The sequence below is a fragment of the Numida meleagris genome, chromosome 2 (genome assembly GCF_002078875.1).
Source record: "Numida meleagris isolate 19003 breed g44 Domestic line chromosome 2, NumMel1.0, whole genome shotgun sequence".
Taxonomy (NCBI): domain Eukaryota; kingdom Metazoa; phylum Chordata; class Aves; order Galliformes; family Numididae; genus Numida; species Numida meleagris.
Window position 1 is genome coordinate 3,456,664 of NC_034410.1, and position 17,959 is coordinate 3,474,622.

Below are 17,959 nucleotides of genomic sequence, written 5' to 3' on the forward strand. Positions count from 1 at the left end.
GTTCTGAAATATCTTGTCTTGGGGAATCAGATAAAAGACAGAAGCGCATTTCCTTTTGATTAGCCTTAGGCCAATGTCTTTGCTTTCCACTGCTCTTAATCACTCCCCGCTCATATCTGTATCGCTCCTTCCTTAGACACTTTGTATAGAGCCTACATAAACCACAAAGGAGCAGAGCCCTCCTGAAGTCCTAGAATAATACGAGTAATTAAAAGTGTCCCTAGAGAGCTATATGCTCACGATGTGGGAGGTTTCATAAGCTGTACCTGAAATAATAATACTACAGACTAACAATGTGAAGTCTGGCAAAGAATATGATTGCTGATTATAAATACATGACTGTTGGATAAAGATTAGAAAGAAGAGAGCTACTTACAATCACGTGCAAGATTGGTGCAAGAGGACATAGCATAAACACTCCATGGGTAGACTTATGACTGGATATTATAGGATGATTTCAAAACTAGAGAGAGCAAAGAGGTTCAGGAGCAAGGTGATGGAGGAAAAAATTAACTTGCAGTCAAACTAGAGTTTCAAGAAGTTATGAAGGCCTTTAACTCAATGGTTGCCTGGAGTTTGGAGGCTGCTTCCCACCCTGAGCTTACAGTGTGCTCCTAGAGGTGTATCTCTGATATCGCTAAGATTTTAGCCACAAGACAGTGTTTGGAGATGGGCAGAGACCTGTTCAAATTCTGGTTGTAAGTGCCCTGTGCAAGACTAGATCTGTGTTGAATGATTGGCTAAAACTTGCCTATGTTCTGTTCTCCTATTAATGATGGTGGAATGGATTTGGGAGCAGTGGGGCAAACGTTGCAACATTTCCAGGGCTTCAGAGAAATAAGGAAAGCAAAGTTTGGTCTTTGGACGTTTGTTTCTTTTCTTTCTTTCTTTCTTAGATATGAATAATGCTCAAGAGTGCCATTTACTTCGTTAAGGAACACGCCCTATGTCATTTCTGGGCAAGAGAGTCAGAATGTATTAAAGCCTGAATGTTCAGAGCTACTCACCAAAAAAGCACCTGCTGGAACTTAACCACTGAAAGATTTGATTTCCATCTTCACCCAAGGAAGTGCACATCTGTATCCCTCACAAACTCCACTGCAGTTGTTCAGCACCTTCTCACCATCTCTTCTGTCTAATCAAAAATCTCCTGCATCATATTATTCTGTCAATAGAGGTAGAAAATCCCTGGTTTGTGCCACCTCTAAATGGGGCGCAAATGCTCCTTCTAGTGTGTAGGCTGCCTTTGTGTGTTCTGGAAGCAGCAGGCTCCTGTGAGGGTGCCCAGGCTGAGCAACAGAGAAACATTTCCATATCCTTTGGGGACCCGTCCAGCTCAGGATATTCAGTGATTCTGCAGGCAGTGAGCACCATGAGGCCAACAAATGTAGGCCAACCACAGGAATAAGTACTTGGAAACAGCAAGTTATGAACGATCTTATGTGGTCTTCCCTGAATTCCTTGCCAGATACTCTAAAATAATCATAGAATCGTGGAGTCATTAAGGTTGGAAAAGACCTCTAAGATCTTCTGGTCCAACCATTGACCTAACACCACCATGCCCACTGACCATGTCCCTCAGTGCCACATCTCCCCAGTTCTTGAACACCTCCAGGGATGGTGACTCCACCACCTCCCTGGGCAGTAATGAAGCATTCCCACTCCATGTTTTGAAGGAAACGAGGCCAAGGAGATTGTGAACAGCAGCATCACTACCTTAGAGTTTGCTCCTTTTTTCTATCTGCAGAGGTGTCATCCTCAGAGGGCCGTGGCTAATTTATGAGCATCTACTAATCTTAAGATAGTGTGTCATTGGAAACAAAAATTCTTGGGCTGCAAGGAAGCTTCTGCACAGGTTGAGGTAATGTCCTATAGTTACCCATCCTGTTCATTCTCGGCATGCTCATGGGTACTTTGCCTGCAGCCTCCGAACCCAAGGAACATCAGTGCTTTTTGACTTACCAGCAGGCAGAAGCCCCTGTGCGCTGTGTTTAAGGAGAATTAGACTTTGGAAAAGGCTGAATGGAGCACAGATCATTGCACAGTGTGTTCGTTTTAGTGTCTGTGCCCATCCTGAGCACCGGTGGAAGCTGCTGCTTCTCCTGTGCACCCGAGCAACTCACCCCTGCCCTCAAAATAAAGCACTGTGGCTTTCATTCTCCCTTTGCAACTGCCCCTTGTGTTTCATGTGGGAATATTTATATTGCCCTAGGCAACTGCCACCAAGAAACTCGTTTTCCCTGCCAGCCTCTCCAGCTGCCTTTCCCATCTGTAAGCAGCAGGAATACCAGAATATATACATGAGCACACAGGGGAAACCATGAGGACCTCAGGGGAGGGCTCCATGTGGATGAGAACAAATAGGCTGTGACAGACACCCAGCCTGGGAAATAGCTTTGCAGTTAGGTATTCCTCCCGCTCCATGCCATGTATGGATTGGCCACAAGCTTTCCCTGCCCTCGAAAAGATTGAAGGGGACAAATGCTTTCTGTTAGTATTGCCCATGGTTTTCCTTCCTGCTTGTTCAACGCTCACGGAGTGGGAAGGACTCCAGCTAAGCGCTCACAGATTTCTCATGCCAACTGTTTTCAGACAGACTTCGGGGTGGCACTTAATTGAACATCATTATTAACGGAATACTACATGAATTAGTAGAAGGCGTCCAAGCTGCTTTAATAAAGTTATCATTTGCATTTTTTCTGTGCAGATGATTCTACGAATTCAGCTAGCTTTCAACCATGCCGGCACATGATGATGATTGCTGATGTTAATTATTTGTGTCATGCTTTGAATCAGAAAATAGTAGCTCTGAACATCCCAGAGGAAAAAATACCACTGTGTGGATAGAGTGAGAAGAAAAAGCATGAATCAACAGAAAGGCTACACTGAGTTTTATCAGTGCTTTTCTAGAAACCATTTGGCAGACCTCCATTCCTGACTCAGGGAGATCACCTGCATGGGAACAACTGATAACTTTCCTGCTTTTTCAGCTCTCAGCATTTCCCAAGTCCAAAGAATGAATTTTCTAATTCTTTGCTTTCCACACCACATCGTGCAATTAAAATCATTTGACTGAAATAATAAGCAGAGCGTGCTTTTCTCTACGAACAATCAGAAACTCTTTCTGCCCACTTCTGACACAGGTTGCAGCCAACTGCAGGAGAAATTTCCTTTCTTTTCATTTGCAGCTCATTCCTGGTATGGAAGCCCAGTTATGATACCCTGCACAGCAAGCGATTCAGGATGCCAGGGGTATGATATTAAATCAGAAAATGACATTGGAGCTTGAAACACGATCTGTTCTCAAATCAAATAACGAGGTCATTATGTGTAATTTCCCACCATACACCTGGCCTCTGATTACTAGTTAGGAGGGCCAGTGAGAAGTATGTTTGCTTTCACCTTAATTGCTTCTTTGCATCTGCCTTTCTGCTGCAGGGCTGAAGCTCGTGCTGTTATGGGGCTGTGTGTGTGTGTGTGCAGTGGGAGATGTGGGCTCCCAGATCACCTTGTCTGGCTCTGTCCAGCACAGAGACCTGCTCAGCAAGGGGCACAGCACCACTTGTTAAGAAATAACAGGGAGCCAGCAAACCCTTTCATTCTCAGAGACAAGATGCTTCCAGTAGCAGTGTCTATGGGAAGTGGTATTCTCCCTTCAAGTTGGAGAATGCATCTTCTTTCTCTCCTTTCCAAGGAAGCCCTGTTCTTTCTGCCTGCTCATGTGCTCAGTGTAACCTATACAGCTTTTCTGGCACTGCTTGCTTGCTGCATTTCAGGGGGATAGGTCAGGCCCAAAGTCTGCTTTCAGGCACAGCCAGAGGTGAAATTGCTGCATGAACTGTGCTACTTCAGGAGCACTGCCTTTTACTGATGGCCTCAGCCTACACGGCTCATTGGTCTGGCTGAATATGAAAGTTCCAATGTTTTTATGTTTTGGCCTCAGTCCTTAAATCTGTTCTGACTGAATTGCTCCAACACTTCTCTTTCCTTTTGCCCTGGGACCCATGCACCAGGGAAAAGCTAGGGGCAGAGCTCAGCCAAGGTCTCGACCAACTCATTTTGTCTGAAAAGGATCGGGGAAATTGAGGAAAAGGCTTTTCTAGTGAAAATCCATCGCCTCAGTGCATGGTGTCTCCCCTGTGATGTGCCTGCCCAGAGAAGCCGTGGGTGCCCCATCCCTGGAGGTGCTCAAGGCCAGGCTGGATGGGGCCCTGGGCAAACTGATGTGGTGGGGGGCAATCAGCCCGCAGCAGGGGGCTGGAACTGCATGATTTGTAAGGTCCCTTCCAACTCAAACCATTCCATGATTCTATGCTCACTGGGATGGCATCTAGTGCTGCTGGTCTTGGAAGTGGGGCTGCACACCTCCATGGGCAGCAAGGGCTGTAAACAGGCAGAAATGGCAGAAACTATGATACCTGACATGAAGATGAAAATGCAACCTTCTGTCATCCAGTATTTTAGGCTGGGGGACTTAAAAGGGCTCTGTAATTTACAGTTTCTTCCTAGAAGCTCTTCGGTTATATCTGAAGCAGCGGTTCAATCACCCCTTCCTTCCTTCTCATGACTATTTGGCCTCCCTGGAGGACAGGTCATTTTAATGGATAACAGTAGTATCTCAAAGTAAATTAAGGTGTGTAAGTTTAAGCTTGCTTCTAACTACTAAAGGCCAAGAAAATACCTGGGGCAGACAAACGACTCCGAGAATTATGAGTTTCTCCATCTGGCTCTGTGATAAATATGAACAGGCCAGCTCTGTCCCTCCACCAAACAGCAGATGCACTGCAGGTCTCCTATTTCTTTGCAGTTTTGTTGCGTATCCTTCGTCCTTTGTCCACCTCAGACTCCTCATCTGACTACGCAGACAGAAGTTATGCACAGGGTAGGCTCTGGGGACCCTCATCTCAACCAGCATCCCTCATAGTGCTTTATCCGTAGTAAATAACCATGCTAATATTTACCAGCAGTGCCTGTACATGAGAAAAACTTGCACAGGTGGCTGGCAGGAGCTTTTTCCTTTTGTACCAGTTGGGTTAGCTACAGTTCTCATTGCTGTGCCCTGCAGCCTCCACACACTGCATTACCCCGCTGTGTCTCCCTGCCCAGCATGAATCTGACACGCTTCTCTCTCATGCTTTTCCTACCCTTGGCTATGAATTGCATTACGGCCACTGTGAGTTCTGTGCTACCACTGGTTAGGAGACAGAAACACAGAAACCAAAAGAGGAAAAATGATAACTGTTCCATGTCTGGGGTAACCTCACTGTCTGAACCACTAAGAAACTCTGTGGTGGATTCAGACTTGGCACCCCTTGGCAGGGATGATCCTTGAGGTCCCTTCTGACCTGAGCCATTCTGTGATACGTGTCTCAGCCTGAGAGTACTGCTGTACATTTAGATGCCACCTATTTACCCTGGCAGAGCAGTGGCCCAGCCATCACAAAAGCAATTCCTGCCTCTCACCTGTGCCACGGCAGGGAAGTAGGTTGGAATGTGACTGGGGAAGAACAGCAGATGGGACAGCAAAATGCTTTCTATGCAGCTCGTTCTGCCTTGCTCTGTTGGCTCCAAGACGTGCATCTTTTTAGCAGGTCAAAGCATCTGCTTACCAGCTGTGGATGTGGGAGCTAACTGTCCACATTTCATGTCCAAAGCATTATTTGACAAAGTTTGAAGTCTCGTATTGGTAAACTCCAGGTGTTGGTTGCATTTATACTTAATTTTACACCAGGACCATATCTTCCCTCATCACGTTGTAATGCGTTGTGTTGTCATTTTTGTTTAGACAAGCAATTTTGATCTTCATTATTCCCTGTATAGCCTGGGAGCTCCCAGCACAGACCCTACACTCTTGCTTTTGGTGCTGAGCAGACATCACTGAAAGTCACTCTCTGTCCTAAGCATCTACAGTCCAAACAAAAGTCCATGCTGAGTGCAGAGAGATGGGCAAACAAGACAACAGTGTGAAGCAAGAGGCAGAACTGAGGGCGAAGACGACGAGGACAGTATATGCTAGGGTTGTCTTTGTATTCCAAGGCACAGAAAAGAATGTGATTTTGATGACTAGGATCCCGCTAGGAGGAAAGCTCTTTCTAAGAACTTTACCAAAAGGCCTGAAACTTAGTTTGATCCTGTTTTCTTCTCCAGTCCAGTGTTGTGCTGTGTGCCTTGTGGGAATCAGGCTTCTTCCAGCCAGATTTAGTGATGTCCTAACATAGGGGATGGTGAAACTACATCTCAGCAGAGGCATAGGGTGCTGGATCTGTTTTGCAGCTACAGTTCTCAAAAGCAATTAGTTTCATGAGAGCACCTCTGTTGTTTGACCTCAATTTTAGTCCCCTGCCTCCTTCCCCACCCCTTGAAACAGCATTTCAGACTAATCTGCTAATCCTTAACTTGATAGAAGTGAGTAAGACATTTAGAAGAACAGAAGGTGCAGGACATTTGTGTGCAGAATGCTCAACAAAGAACAGACTTTAATACTGTATTTCAAAGCCTGTAAGGAGCCAGGTGGGTTCTTGGGGTTCAACACGAAAGGCAGTGGATGTTGGTTGCCTGCATGCTTTGAAGGCCTAACCACGAACCCTGGCCTTTGGCTAGAAGTGAAGTTTTCAAAGAACCAAAATGTCTCTGACAGGTCCCCTGCTAGCACAGGTTACCTGAGAGCAATGCTTTTTGCTTCTGTAGCCTACATAGAAGTGAATGGATGTCAGTAGCTGGAGATTTTTTTTTTTCCAAATTGACTCCAGTCATGAATCATTGAGGCTCTGAAAACCAAATAACGGATTTGATACCTGGAGCATGAGTTGTTAAGCTCAGAAGCTGCTTTGACAGAGTTTGTAGGGTTGTACCTTGGAGCATCGTTGTGTATGTTGCAGTATGTTGTTTGTGGGAGGTTTCCCATTTGTTTTTTGCTGGATTGCAGTGAAATCTTTGAGAGGGTTGTGAGGCTGAAGAACGCAATCGGAATTGCTTCTGGCCCTCAGGTCGACTAATCAGGTCCTAGGAAAAGTACAGTAGAGTTTTATGATAACAAAATGATGTTTGTTATGAAGAAGCTGGCTTGCTTGTCATATTAAAGACGTGAGGCAGTAGCTATGTTGGCTACTGTACTACTGGAAGGCTGTTGTGCCTTCTCATTTTAAGGAATCTTTGCTGTCAATGAGACGAGCAGTTGCCAGTTACAGTTAACCAGGTTTGGAAACACCACTTTCTGCATGTGTCCCATGTTATCTGATAGCTTCTGTTACAAGCAGGGACACTGATATGCCAAGTGGAGAATCCTAACCTGATGATCCCAGGAACCACACTGGCTATTTGAACCCCTGTGAAAGTTGTTCTGGTAGCTGGAGAGTTTTTTGTTTAGCTAAGACAAGGTTGGTTCATTGAGCATTTGGCAACTGCAAAACTGCACCTTGGCACTCACCTCCCTTTATGATTTCACATAGAGGACAAAGGATCTTGTCTCAGATGACCAAATCTGTCATCAGTAACTTTCTGTCTAGCTGCAGTGATACTTCCAGTTGCTGGCACGATGCTTCCATGCACCGCCTGCCTCCCAGAGCCACTGCAGCTATGACATTAATGGGTTTGAAAACTTTGAATTTTGCATGGGCTAGTCTGTTTGAGCCTTCAGAGAGAACCATCAAATGTAAATGATTCCAGTTTTGCCAGTCCAGAGAGGATGTTTGTCACCAAATCTCCGGTGCGCAGTGCAGCAGACTCCAGCACAGTCTTCTTGTTTAGGGTCTTATCAATTCCAGTCAGCACTGTAATAGAGCTGGTGAGACTGGGGAGTACGAAAGTAATAATCAAGGATGAAATGGCTATTTGGACCTTTGGGTCTTTCCAGTAGCTCCAATTTCACTTGCTTGAATAGAATCTGTCAAAGGGAGCCCTTCATGTCATCAGAACAAATTGTTGTACATGGCTTTGCGTGGCTTCTGGAAGAACGATGTATAGCAAGCACCACATATTTTGCCATCTATCTGCTGCTGTTTTGTATTTACACCATTTATTTGCATCGTGACTACACTGCAAAGTCCAGTTCTTGTCTTTGGCACTGGCTGTGCCATTTACCCGGAGATCCAGAGAATTGGGCCTGGCCCAGTAATGCCTGTGGGTGAAGATATGCTGCAGACATCCTCACAGCCCATCACTGCTGAGCATGGAGCTGGAGAGCCTCCTTTCTCATAAAGACATGTTATAGATGGGGATAGATTACGAGGAACTTGGCAAGTGAACAGAATTAGCTTGTTTATTTTATATACTTGTGAGTGTGTATGCGTATATATTCAATATATGTAATGATTTAAATCTGTTTCCCTGTTTAGGAGTATCAGATGCCTTCGGAATATTATCCACTGGAATTTGATCACCACATTCATCCTGAGAAACGTGATGTGGTTTCTGCTCCAAATGATAGATCACAACATACACGAAAGCAATGAAGTAAGTGCTCGGAGGTGGCATGTCACACGGTTTGGGGGTGAGCTGAGGTGCTGAATTCATTCAACTGATAGAAATATACCAAAGGGCACACGCTGAGAGCATTTTTCATGTCATATCAAGAAAAGAAGAAAAAATCTTAGATTTTCTAAACTTCCATTTATTTGCTCATTAGTGAATATCAACATTTTTGAAGTCATAATCCGCCCCCAAAAATCTCTCTCATCTTCATTGTCCATTGAGATTTTCCAAATACTTCTACTTCGAGACACAGTTTAGTGGTTCTCAAATATTCTTGTCACAGCATCTTGCAGTGATTGCATTTCTGTGCAAAAAAAAAAGCATTCATTCCAGAGGACAACACCTCCATGAACAGGGAACAGAAATAACTGTTTTGTCTGTTCAGGCTTTCAGTCGGCTGTTTTGTTTGATGACAGCAGGCACCTTGCTGTCTGGAGCCTGAGGGACTCTGCAGGAAAAAAAGAAATAGGACCCGAAACAGAACAATTTTGCTCCTCTGTATCTTTGTGGTTCCATTTTTGTGCTAATCCCATCTTCACTGTGAGGCTGTGTGAGATGGGCTGCATCCAGGGACACTTTCCTCCAGGGACGCAGACTCTTCACTCCAGCTCCTGCTGCTTACTTGGCTTCAGCTCTGCTCCTTTTCTTGATCCCCTGGGGAGGACTGAACCCTTGGAGATAGACTCACTTAACTAGTGGGAAACTAGCACAGCCAACAAAATGGCAAAGAAGAGTTTGCTGCTTCCATTGTGATCTAAGTCATCTTTCTTATGGGTGATTGGGGGTAACAGCCAGTCCAAGGGACAGGACAGATCCACACGGTTGAAAATGGGAAGGCTGGAGGGGCCAGAAGTGGGGCATCTTCTGTGCGTGGCACTGAGCACTCTTGATCAAAACAAGATGTCACCATGTTTCCATTTCTCTTACTCTCCATGTTATTTCTTGTTCGCTCATGTGACTCCCAACTGATGCTCCTGGTTTGAGTGAGCAGTCCCTTTGTTAGTACTGTAATGCCTTCCCCTACCCAGAAGCCCCAGCATAAGGATTTTAGAATGGATTAAATGCATTCACTCTTAAAGAAAAATATTTGTTGTCGATTTCCTTGGGGAATAATTCTACATTTCCTTGGGGAATCAGGGAACAAGAAATAACATGGAGAGTAAGATATTCCCCTTTTACAGAGCTTTTTACTGTTCTCAGTAAAGTTCTTATAGTGGAATATTCTCCTTTTAGGACTGGTTCCTCCACAGTAAACAGCTTACCATTGTGCTATGCACACATGCATGAACACAGCCTTCATAGTTTTGTTTTGGAAAGCAAGTGGCCTAAGGTGTCCATAGAGTATGAGCTGGATCCCTTACTGATCACAGGCAATGTGTGTTCCTGGAGGGGCTGGTACTGCAGATGTTGAAAACCACTCCAGGAGCCCAGACAGCCATTCATTTAAAGTCAGCTGGGCACTTAATCATCATAGAATAATAGAATCATAGAATGGCCTGGGTTGGAAAGGACCTCAAAGATCATCTAGTTTCAACCCTCCTGCTGTGGGCAGGGTGGCCAACCACTAGACCAGGCTGCCCAGAGCCACATCCAGCCTGGCCTTGAATGCCTCCAGGGGTGGAGGCATTTGAACTTGATCTTAATAAAACTCTTCAGCATGCTGGGAAGCACATGGAAGACTACATTGTGGCCTCATACACAGCATTACTTCTAGGCTGTCTCTGCCAAGAGAGTCTAATCAACGTGACTACTGTGAGGGATTAATTACCTGGAGGAGATTTCTCAGTAATGACTGAAATGCTCAAAAGATTTCTCAGTTTTATGAATCTTTCTTGTGCTGTTGGAACAATAGGCCAGAAATCCATCTCTAGGGTGATAGAATACTTGGAACACTGCTAGATGCTTAACTTCTGCTGCAAGGACTCTAATGCTGGAGCTACCCTTAGACAAAAGAAGTCATGAAAGAAGTCCTTGAAGGATATACCAAGAGCATTCATCTGTGTCATTCGTGTTCAGATTTTTAAGGCTACCTGGTCTCTTAATCATCCTTGTTTAACTTTTCAAATGTCAGATTTGGCATCTGGACTTTAATCCCTTATTTTGGAAAAACAAGCAGCAAAGTCATCAGTACCTAGATAAAAGTAAAGCCCAAGATTCTAAGTTACTTTCAGATATCTATGCATAACTCTCTGTGTTATTGTTCAAGTAGATACTCCTTTAAGAAGATGGAGCCTCTATTATTTCCCTCTTTGCTTTGTGTTCCCGTCATTTTCAGGCTACAGAAGATGGTGGTATATGAGCTTTACCGTTGATAGTTCTGTGCTGTGTGGTTTGCTCTCATGACAATACTGCAAATATTAATGCAGATTTTTACAGTTATTTTGGAATAATCCATTGCACTCAGAGACTCAGCTGCATTTTGAAATGGCACCACAAAGTGCTCAGGAAAATATAAACCAGCAAAGACAAAGGCAGATCCTCACATGGCTCAGTTTGCCATGACTCACCTCCACCATTATCGCAGCCTTTTTCGGGGAGAGTGCTTTATACAGACATAGTGGTCATGTTCTTATTGTGATGGAAGTCAGCAACAAAATGATGCCTCCGAAATCAATGGGAGCAGCATAATTTACGGCAGCTGATCACGTTATCTCTTTTGGGCTAATCAGAGGAGACTAAATAATACAGTTACAGAAACATAAAGGACTCAACATGAAAGCATTTGGCATGAAGTCGTCGTGCTGATGTTATTAAATCAAGAAGGGGAAGTGCTGGGATGGTGGATACATGAGAGGACCGGGTGTCCTCAGGCAAATAAATGAAATGGCATAAATTAATGAGTTCTGCTAATTGGGTTTATTATTCGATAATAACAAATCCACCATTCCGAAAGGAATTGCGTGGAGCCGTTAAAATTCACTTTGTTCTGGTTTCCTATGGAAACAGTGCAGAGGGAGATCTGACAGCCTTCGTGTGTGGGGGTCTGTGTGTGTCCCAGCACGTTCACAGCCCACGGAGCAACGCCACGCAGCTCTGACAGAGGAGCAACAGGCTTAAGTGCAAATAGTTGTACAGTTCTTTGGAAAAGAAGAAAGGTTGTGTGAGCGTGACAGCTGAGGGAAAGAGCAGAACAAGAGTGTCAATGTCATATCGGAGCATTGACATGAGATTGAGGCCACAGGGAAGGATTTAATTCATGCTTACACCTTCTTAGACAGCAAAGGCAAATATGAGGCTCAGAGCCTTAGGAAAAGTGGGCTTACTACTTTGGGAATCAATCAGGAACAGAACCAAAGTGTTTGGTAGTAGCCAGAAATAGAGGGGAGCAGTTTCCTTTTCATTCCACTTCGTTAAGGCCAGCGAGAGAAGATAAATTCTAATTTGCTAACACGAAACTTCATCTTCTTCAGGTTCATCTTCTGCTGAGCTTTGTTTTTAAGGCCCATTGAAAGGATCAGGGCAAACTACATTTCAGCTCTCGACAAAACGACACAGGCGTGAAAGGCATAACACACCCAAAAGGGTTTTGGCTTCCTCTCTGTTTATTGCAGCTCAGTAAACAGAAGTGATGGCCACTTGTGAGCACGCTGTCGTTCTGTATCCACGTTTCTTGCCCAATCCGTTCTTAGTCCCCAGAATTGTGCTGGGTTGGATAGTGCATCTGCCGCTCTGTTGAATGCCTAGAGATCATCAGTGCCCCATGCACATGAAGTCCAGAATGAAATTAACTGAGGGTCAAAAGTTTCAAATACTTCAGTAGAGTTAATTAAAAGGCCGGAGAATGGTGAGACCGAAAATGACATCCGTGATATCAGCTAACATAGGTAATTAATGTCGTGCTTCAGGGAATACAGTGAATGCCTGCTTGGCCAGGAAGGAATTTTCCCAGACTTCTGTGTGTAGCGCTGTGGAAATCACCACCAGCAGCTACTTATGATTTATTGATGGGCTGTTACCATCTGCCTCTCTGCGGCTAATTGCCTGTTGCACAGCTGTGCTCTCACTGCACACAGCCACAGAAGCTGCCTTACTGATACATCGAGCCTGACCCAAAATTTCTGTTGATGTTGTGACAAAATTCAGGGCTGATGTGTGTAGCACTGCGACTTACAGACTGAAGCACAAATGGCAGGGATAGAGGGTATGAAATAAATAGTTGATAAAGACATAGCTTTAAAGTAAAATATCCTTTTTTTCTAAACATCACTATTGCTCCTTCCCTTCAGTGGAAGTGAAACAAGACTGCAGCATTAACTTTTATCTGACGTTTTCTTCACATTGCTCTGCAGGTAAGTAGTATTGCCTGAGAGATGCTCAGACTCGCATGTCATCCTTGGAAATGGCCCCAGGCTATGGCTGTACCTCTGTGGAAGATACCCTGTACTCAGGTGGCTGCCTCCTCTTGTCTTCTTTCCACGTGGCTGCTTGCAGACTGCTCAGGTGGGCACGTCTCATGGCGTGTTGACTTCCCATACATGCTTGGTGCAGGGCCTCCTGCACATTGCAGTCAAAGCCAAGCCTCGGCAGAAAGTTCTAGACATAGCTGAGAGCTCCCAACTGCAGCTGAGATATCACGATTCCAAGTCCTACGTATAAATGTGCATCCTTTCAATGACTTCTGTCATTGATTTTAAGGGAATAGCAAGAAATGGAGTTTTTGAAATGGTCTTATCACTATTTTAAGATGTTGTTTTCTATCTCCTTTCCAGCCCTGGTGTCGGTGTATTACCACTGTCTACAATTATTTTGTGGTGACCAACTTCTTCTGGATGTTTGTGGAAGGCTGCTACTTACATACCGCTATAGTGATGACCTACTCCACGGATAAGCTGCGGAAATGGGTCTTTCTCTTCATAGGATGGTGTAAGTGCCTCATGCTTTTAAAACAGTGTTGTATGATGCTGAGCATTAAAGTGATGAGAACAAGAGCAGCAAGACAGGTTAAAGGGGAAAGGGGGAAATGGAGATGGGAACTTCCCAAGCACTTCCTCAGTGAAATATATACAGTTAAGAGTAGCTGGATCCTTTAGAAAAGAGCAAAAAAGAATGAATTCCACTGTAGCAAGAAAACAAGAGATTCTCATCAACCTATTTCACAAGTTCAGGACACAACTCAAATTTGCTGAAGATGTTGAAAATGAGTTTCATCCAAAGAGCCAACTAAGTTTACAATCTTCTTGCAGCCTGGGAAATAAAAATTCAAGCAATACCCACCTCCAAATGCTCTCTATAAAGTTTTGCCATATAAACTGCAGGAAAATGAAAAGGGACCAGAATTGCCTATAAACGAACCAAAATGTTCTGGTAACGTCTACAGGAAAACAGTAATATATATTTATGTTGTTAATAATTTCATTATCTTTTCTTACTAGTACTGAATTTCTTTTCTTGTTGAGATCATTTTTTAATACATAAAGAAGTCACAGCAAATGTCTCACGTATACCAAGATAGGCCCACTTGTATTTAGTCTTTCAGTGCATTAAGCAAGACTCTCCTATCCTCATTACAAACCTCTGTCTAAATCTTTATCATCATTACATAAATGGCCTGTGATTAAATAATGAATTTGTTGTGTTGTTGCAGGTATTCCTTGCCCAATCATCATTGCGTGGGCCATTGGCAAACTATATTATGAAAATGAGCAGTAAGTGACATTAACATTTGTGTTTATGTGGCTGTCTAAATAAATTAGGAAATTCCTACAGGCTGAACTAAGAATTTAGAAATTAGACTGTTTGGAAAGAGAAAAGGTCAAATCCCCTTCATCTAAACCCAAACAATCTCAAATTTCAGAGCGCTATTTGAGCCAGCTCTTAAAAGTATCGATGCTTTCCCAAATCTCCTTTGCCAAACCCTGAAGTTCTCATTTGATAGCTTTGTATGTGATTTGCAGGTTAATCTCCTTCAACGAGTGTTCTGCTTGAGTAAAACATTGATGATAACTACAGTTGAGTGCTAAAGGGTGTGCAGAATTCAGTTGTCAGCCTGCCAAGAATAGTCTTGTGGTTGGAATTTTTGCACTTCTGTTTCTCTCTCTTCCATCTGAAAACAGTAAGCGCATGAAATTGAAAACCATGGGTGATAAACAGGCATCTGTGTTGGGTTTTTTTCCCCCAAACTTTGATACTGGTCAGATATAGCTCAGCTTGTACTTTGCAACTGTTGTTTGGATCAACGTCTACTGGCTGTTCCAGCTTGCTTCCCTTAACCGTAAAAAAATCCTTTTTTTTGTGACTCTGTTATTCATACGACCACACTGTCTGTTTATCTGTAGTGCATCTGACTAAATGTGTCTGCCTTGTAGGTGTCTGTGTCTGATCTGTGGTATGTTATGATCAGTGGTGATCAGTCCAAACAGTGAATGCTGACTGGGGTGCGTTTCATCTCATCTGGAAGATGTCCAAAGTAGGCTGGATGCGTGAGACGTACATGCACTATTTCTCTCTCCTAGAGAGAAAGGAGACTAGAAGGGAGATGGATAGGATGACTGGCTGAGCTATGGGCATCCACACTATGGGAGGAATTCTGTTCTGCACTACTAAATTCCTCTTATCTGCTTCCAACAGACTTCTGAACCCTTGACCAATCTCTCCCTTATAGTGGTGACTTTGAAGGTTATAGTCCAGTTCCCAGAAGTTACACATACTGACAGTCATACTACGCCTTTTCACTGAGAAAAATGTTTTAATAGAACCATAGAACCATAGCTTTGTGTGATACCATCCCTGCCTGCAGTAATCATATGAGAGAATCCGTGATGTAGTTGCAAAATGGCAAGAAAATCCTCAGTTGGAACTTGTTCCTTGGGTGTCCAAGTCAAGCAGCCTCAGGTGACCAGACCTCCCCAATTTCCATGCTCCCAGACCTTCTTTTTCCTGTGACTGCAAAATTCTGGTTCTCGCAGAAGGTTCCTTGTAGCTGTTGCCTTGCACAGGGCAGCGTGGAGCTGTCTTATAGTGATCACGCAGCACACTAGGCAGGTGGATAGAGAAACCACTGCATCATCAGTACCACTGCCTCCTTTCACCATCACCTCTCACCAGCATGAACGTTAAAGAATCTCACTTTGATGTACCTTAGATCAGAAGAAAGTCATGACAGGTTTATACTGGCACGTGTGCCACCTTTCAGCAGTGAAATGTAACTTGCCCAGATTCAGCCCAACATGGCATTATGAAAGAAAGAAGGATGCAAAATACTGACAGCAGGTCAAGAAAGACAAAGTGATGCTGTTTGCTATGCTGAATGTTACTCAGTACCTAAGCTGCTCTTGAGTCTTTAGGCTCAACCTCTCTGCCTTGGGAGGATTATGAACTGGAGCTTAAGCTTAATAAATTCATATCATGGGCAAATCTGTATGCTCTAACTCATATACATCATTTGGCTCACGTGGTTGCTGATCAGGGAGGTTCCAGGTTTTCTTGGTTGACCCAAACAACTAATGCCTTGGGATGCTTTCACCTTTAAGCTGATGTCTGGCTTGTAGTGAAACGTTCACACATAACCTCATTGCACATAACAACTGCTCCAAATCTGTTGTGCACTGAGAAAGTCTTTTTGGCTTCTGCCTGCCGTAGTGTGACGTGTAATGGCCTGGAGCCTTAGTGTTATCCTTGCTTAGTGTCAGTGGTGGGGCCAGGACTCATGTTCTTCATCACTCTGCTTGAGAAACTGAGCCTGGATGCATGGTGCTTCGGTGGCATTCCTTTGGTCTGACACATGCACACACACACACAGGCAGAACTCTTGTTAATGAAGAGCTGTTGAGGGCATTCAGCTATAAGGCAAAGGCTATTAAGTGAAACCTACTTTTCACATTCGTAGTAATGTCATATGGAGGAGAGACTCAGCAAAGTAAGTGAGCTGGAGCAAAACAAGAAATGAATCAGTTGCTGAGGGCCTGTCAGTTGTCATAAATACTCAGTCATCTCCTCAAGCGTTAAAGCACCTGGTATTTCATTTAAACTGTAATGTGAGTTGTTTGGATCCTGAACTGAGGTTCATGTTATGTAGCTCATAGTAGCTTGAAAGATTAAAGTAATGCACAAGAAGAATGTTAGGGAAATGCTTCAGTGAGATTCTTATTTTTTTCCACTTTTTCATACTTAATGGAGACGATGTTCTGCGTTGTGAGGACAGTGTAATTGGTACTATGGCAAATATCCTGTCTGGGGTTTAGCAGTTTGTCAGCAGCAAAATCTGACACCGTGTAATTGTCAGTGTTTTAGATTTCTCTTTTTGGCTTTAAAGAAATTTGTAGTGCTGGTTTTACTGTAAGAATAAGGGCTTCCATCGGATTTGGAGCAAGGGTTAAGATGACAAGGAGAAAGTCTGCAGCACACCAGCTAGATGTAGATATATGTAATGTCACCAGCACTTACCTCTCCTCTATCCTTACTCTGCTGATTTAATGGGCAGATTAGAAATGTTTATATTGCTAACTAACAATACAGCCTAACTGTCACCTAATGAGACGAACACCATCCTAGAAAAGCTTCTTCTATCTTTTTTTCTCTACTGACTACAAAAAGAATCCGGATAGTCCAGCTCACATGGAGATACCTGTGTTGTAGAAGTCTACTTTGGCAACAACTCGATTCCCACAAATTCTGTGAAAGTGTGTATATATACACGTTATTTCAGTCCATACAACTTTGGTCTGATACTGAGCTTCAGCCAGTAAATGCTGGCTCTTCAGTGTGCTCTTACAGTTCAGCAATATTTGAATTCCAGAGAGCAGTGAGCAGCCTTTGCCCTGTGACCTCATTTGTGCTCTACCAGATCCCTTCCAGATTTTCTTTGGATTTCTTCTAGCCCACAGAGTTCTCCTGCGTGTCTCAGTTTCTTACTGGTCCCATTTGAATTCTTCTGCTAGAACAGCCAGCTTCCTAGAAACTCCTCATTAGCTTTTGGTCCTATAATTTTAGGCAATCTGTACTAGTTGCCTCAAAGTGCCCTTCAAAAACATCTCTCAAATCCAGGCCTTGAAAATTCTGGAGAGCTGCATTTCCTGCCTTGGCATATCTTAGACTTCAATTTTTTTCATATCTTTCCATCTCTCTAATCCAAAAAAAGGAAAAAAAAAGTAAAAAGTTTCATTCTATTAAAGCTGCTTTGGGGATTCTTCTTGGAAGATAAATTGGCTGCAGAAAGTGCCTTATTCCAAGTCTTGCTCTTGCTGCCAAATTTTGGGAGATTAGTTGCAAAATTATCAATTTACACTAATTTGCAGTCAGTGAACCAGGGAATAACAGATGTGTTTTATACCTATAAAATATTCAAAGCCCATCATTCATTTGAACCTCAGAATATTATGGAAAGGCAAACAATTTTGTGATGCTGAAGTGTGCTCCTAGAAACCTGCTGCACATCTTAACATTTCTGTAGGTTCACGTCAATACAAGCATTTTGCAATGAGCAAACAGTTCCTTCTGTTGTAGCGAGCAATGCCTTTTAGAGAGAGATAGGCCTTGGGGCACTGCCTGGTTG

The 17,959-nt window shown here is 43.6% G+C and overlaps 1 protein-coding gene across 3 annotated transcripts in view; it reads left to right on the top strand.

Moving 5' to 3' along the window:
* Positions 1 to 17,959, top strand: part of CRHR2 (corticotropin releasing hormone receptor 2) — a 138,069-nt gene that overhangs the window by 88,007 nt on the left and 32,103 nt on the right. For all 3 annotated transcript variants that reach the window (XM_021388439.1, XM_021388441.1, XM_021388440.1), the window contains 3 exons: positions 8,334 to 8,451; positions 13,179 to 13,332; positions 14,054 to 14,114. In XM_021388439.1, the coding sequence (XP_021244114.1) occupies positions 8,334 to 8,451; positions 13,179 to 13,332; positions 14,054 to 14,114 (333 nt within the window). The remainder of the gene's footprint in view (positions 1 to 8,333; positions 8,452 to 13,178; positions 13,333 to 14,053; positions 14,115 to 17,959) is intronic.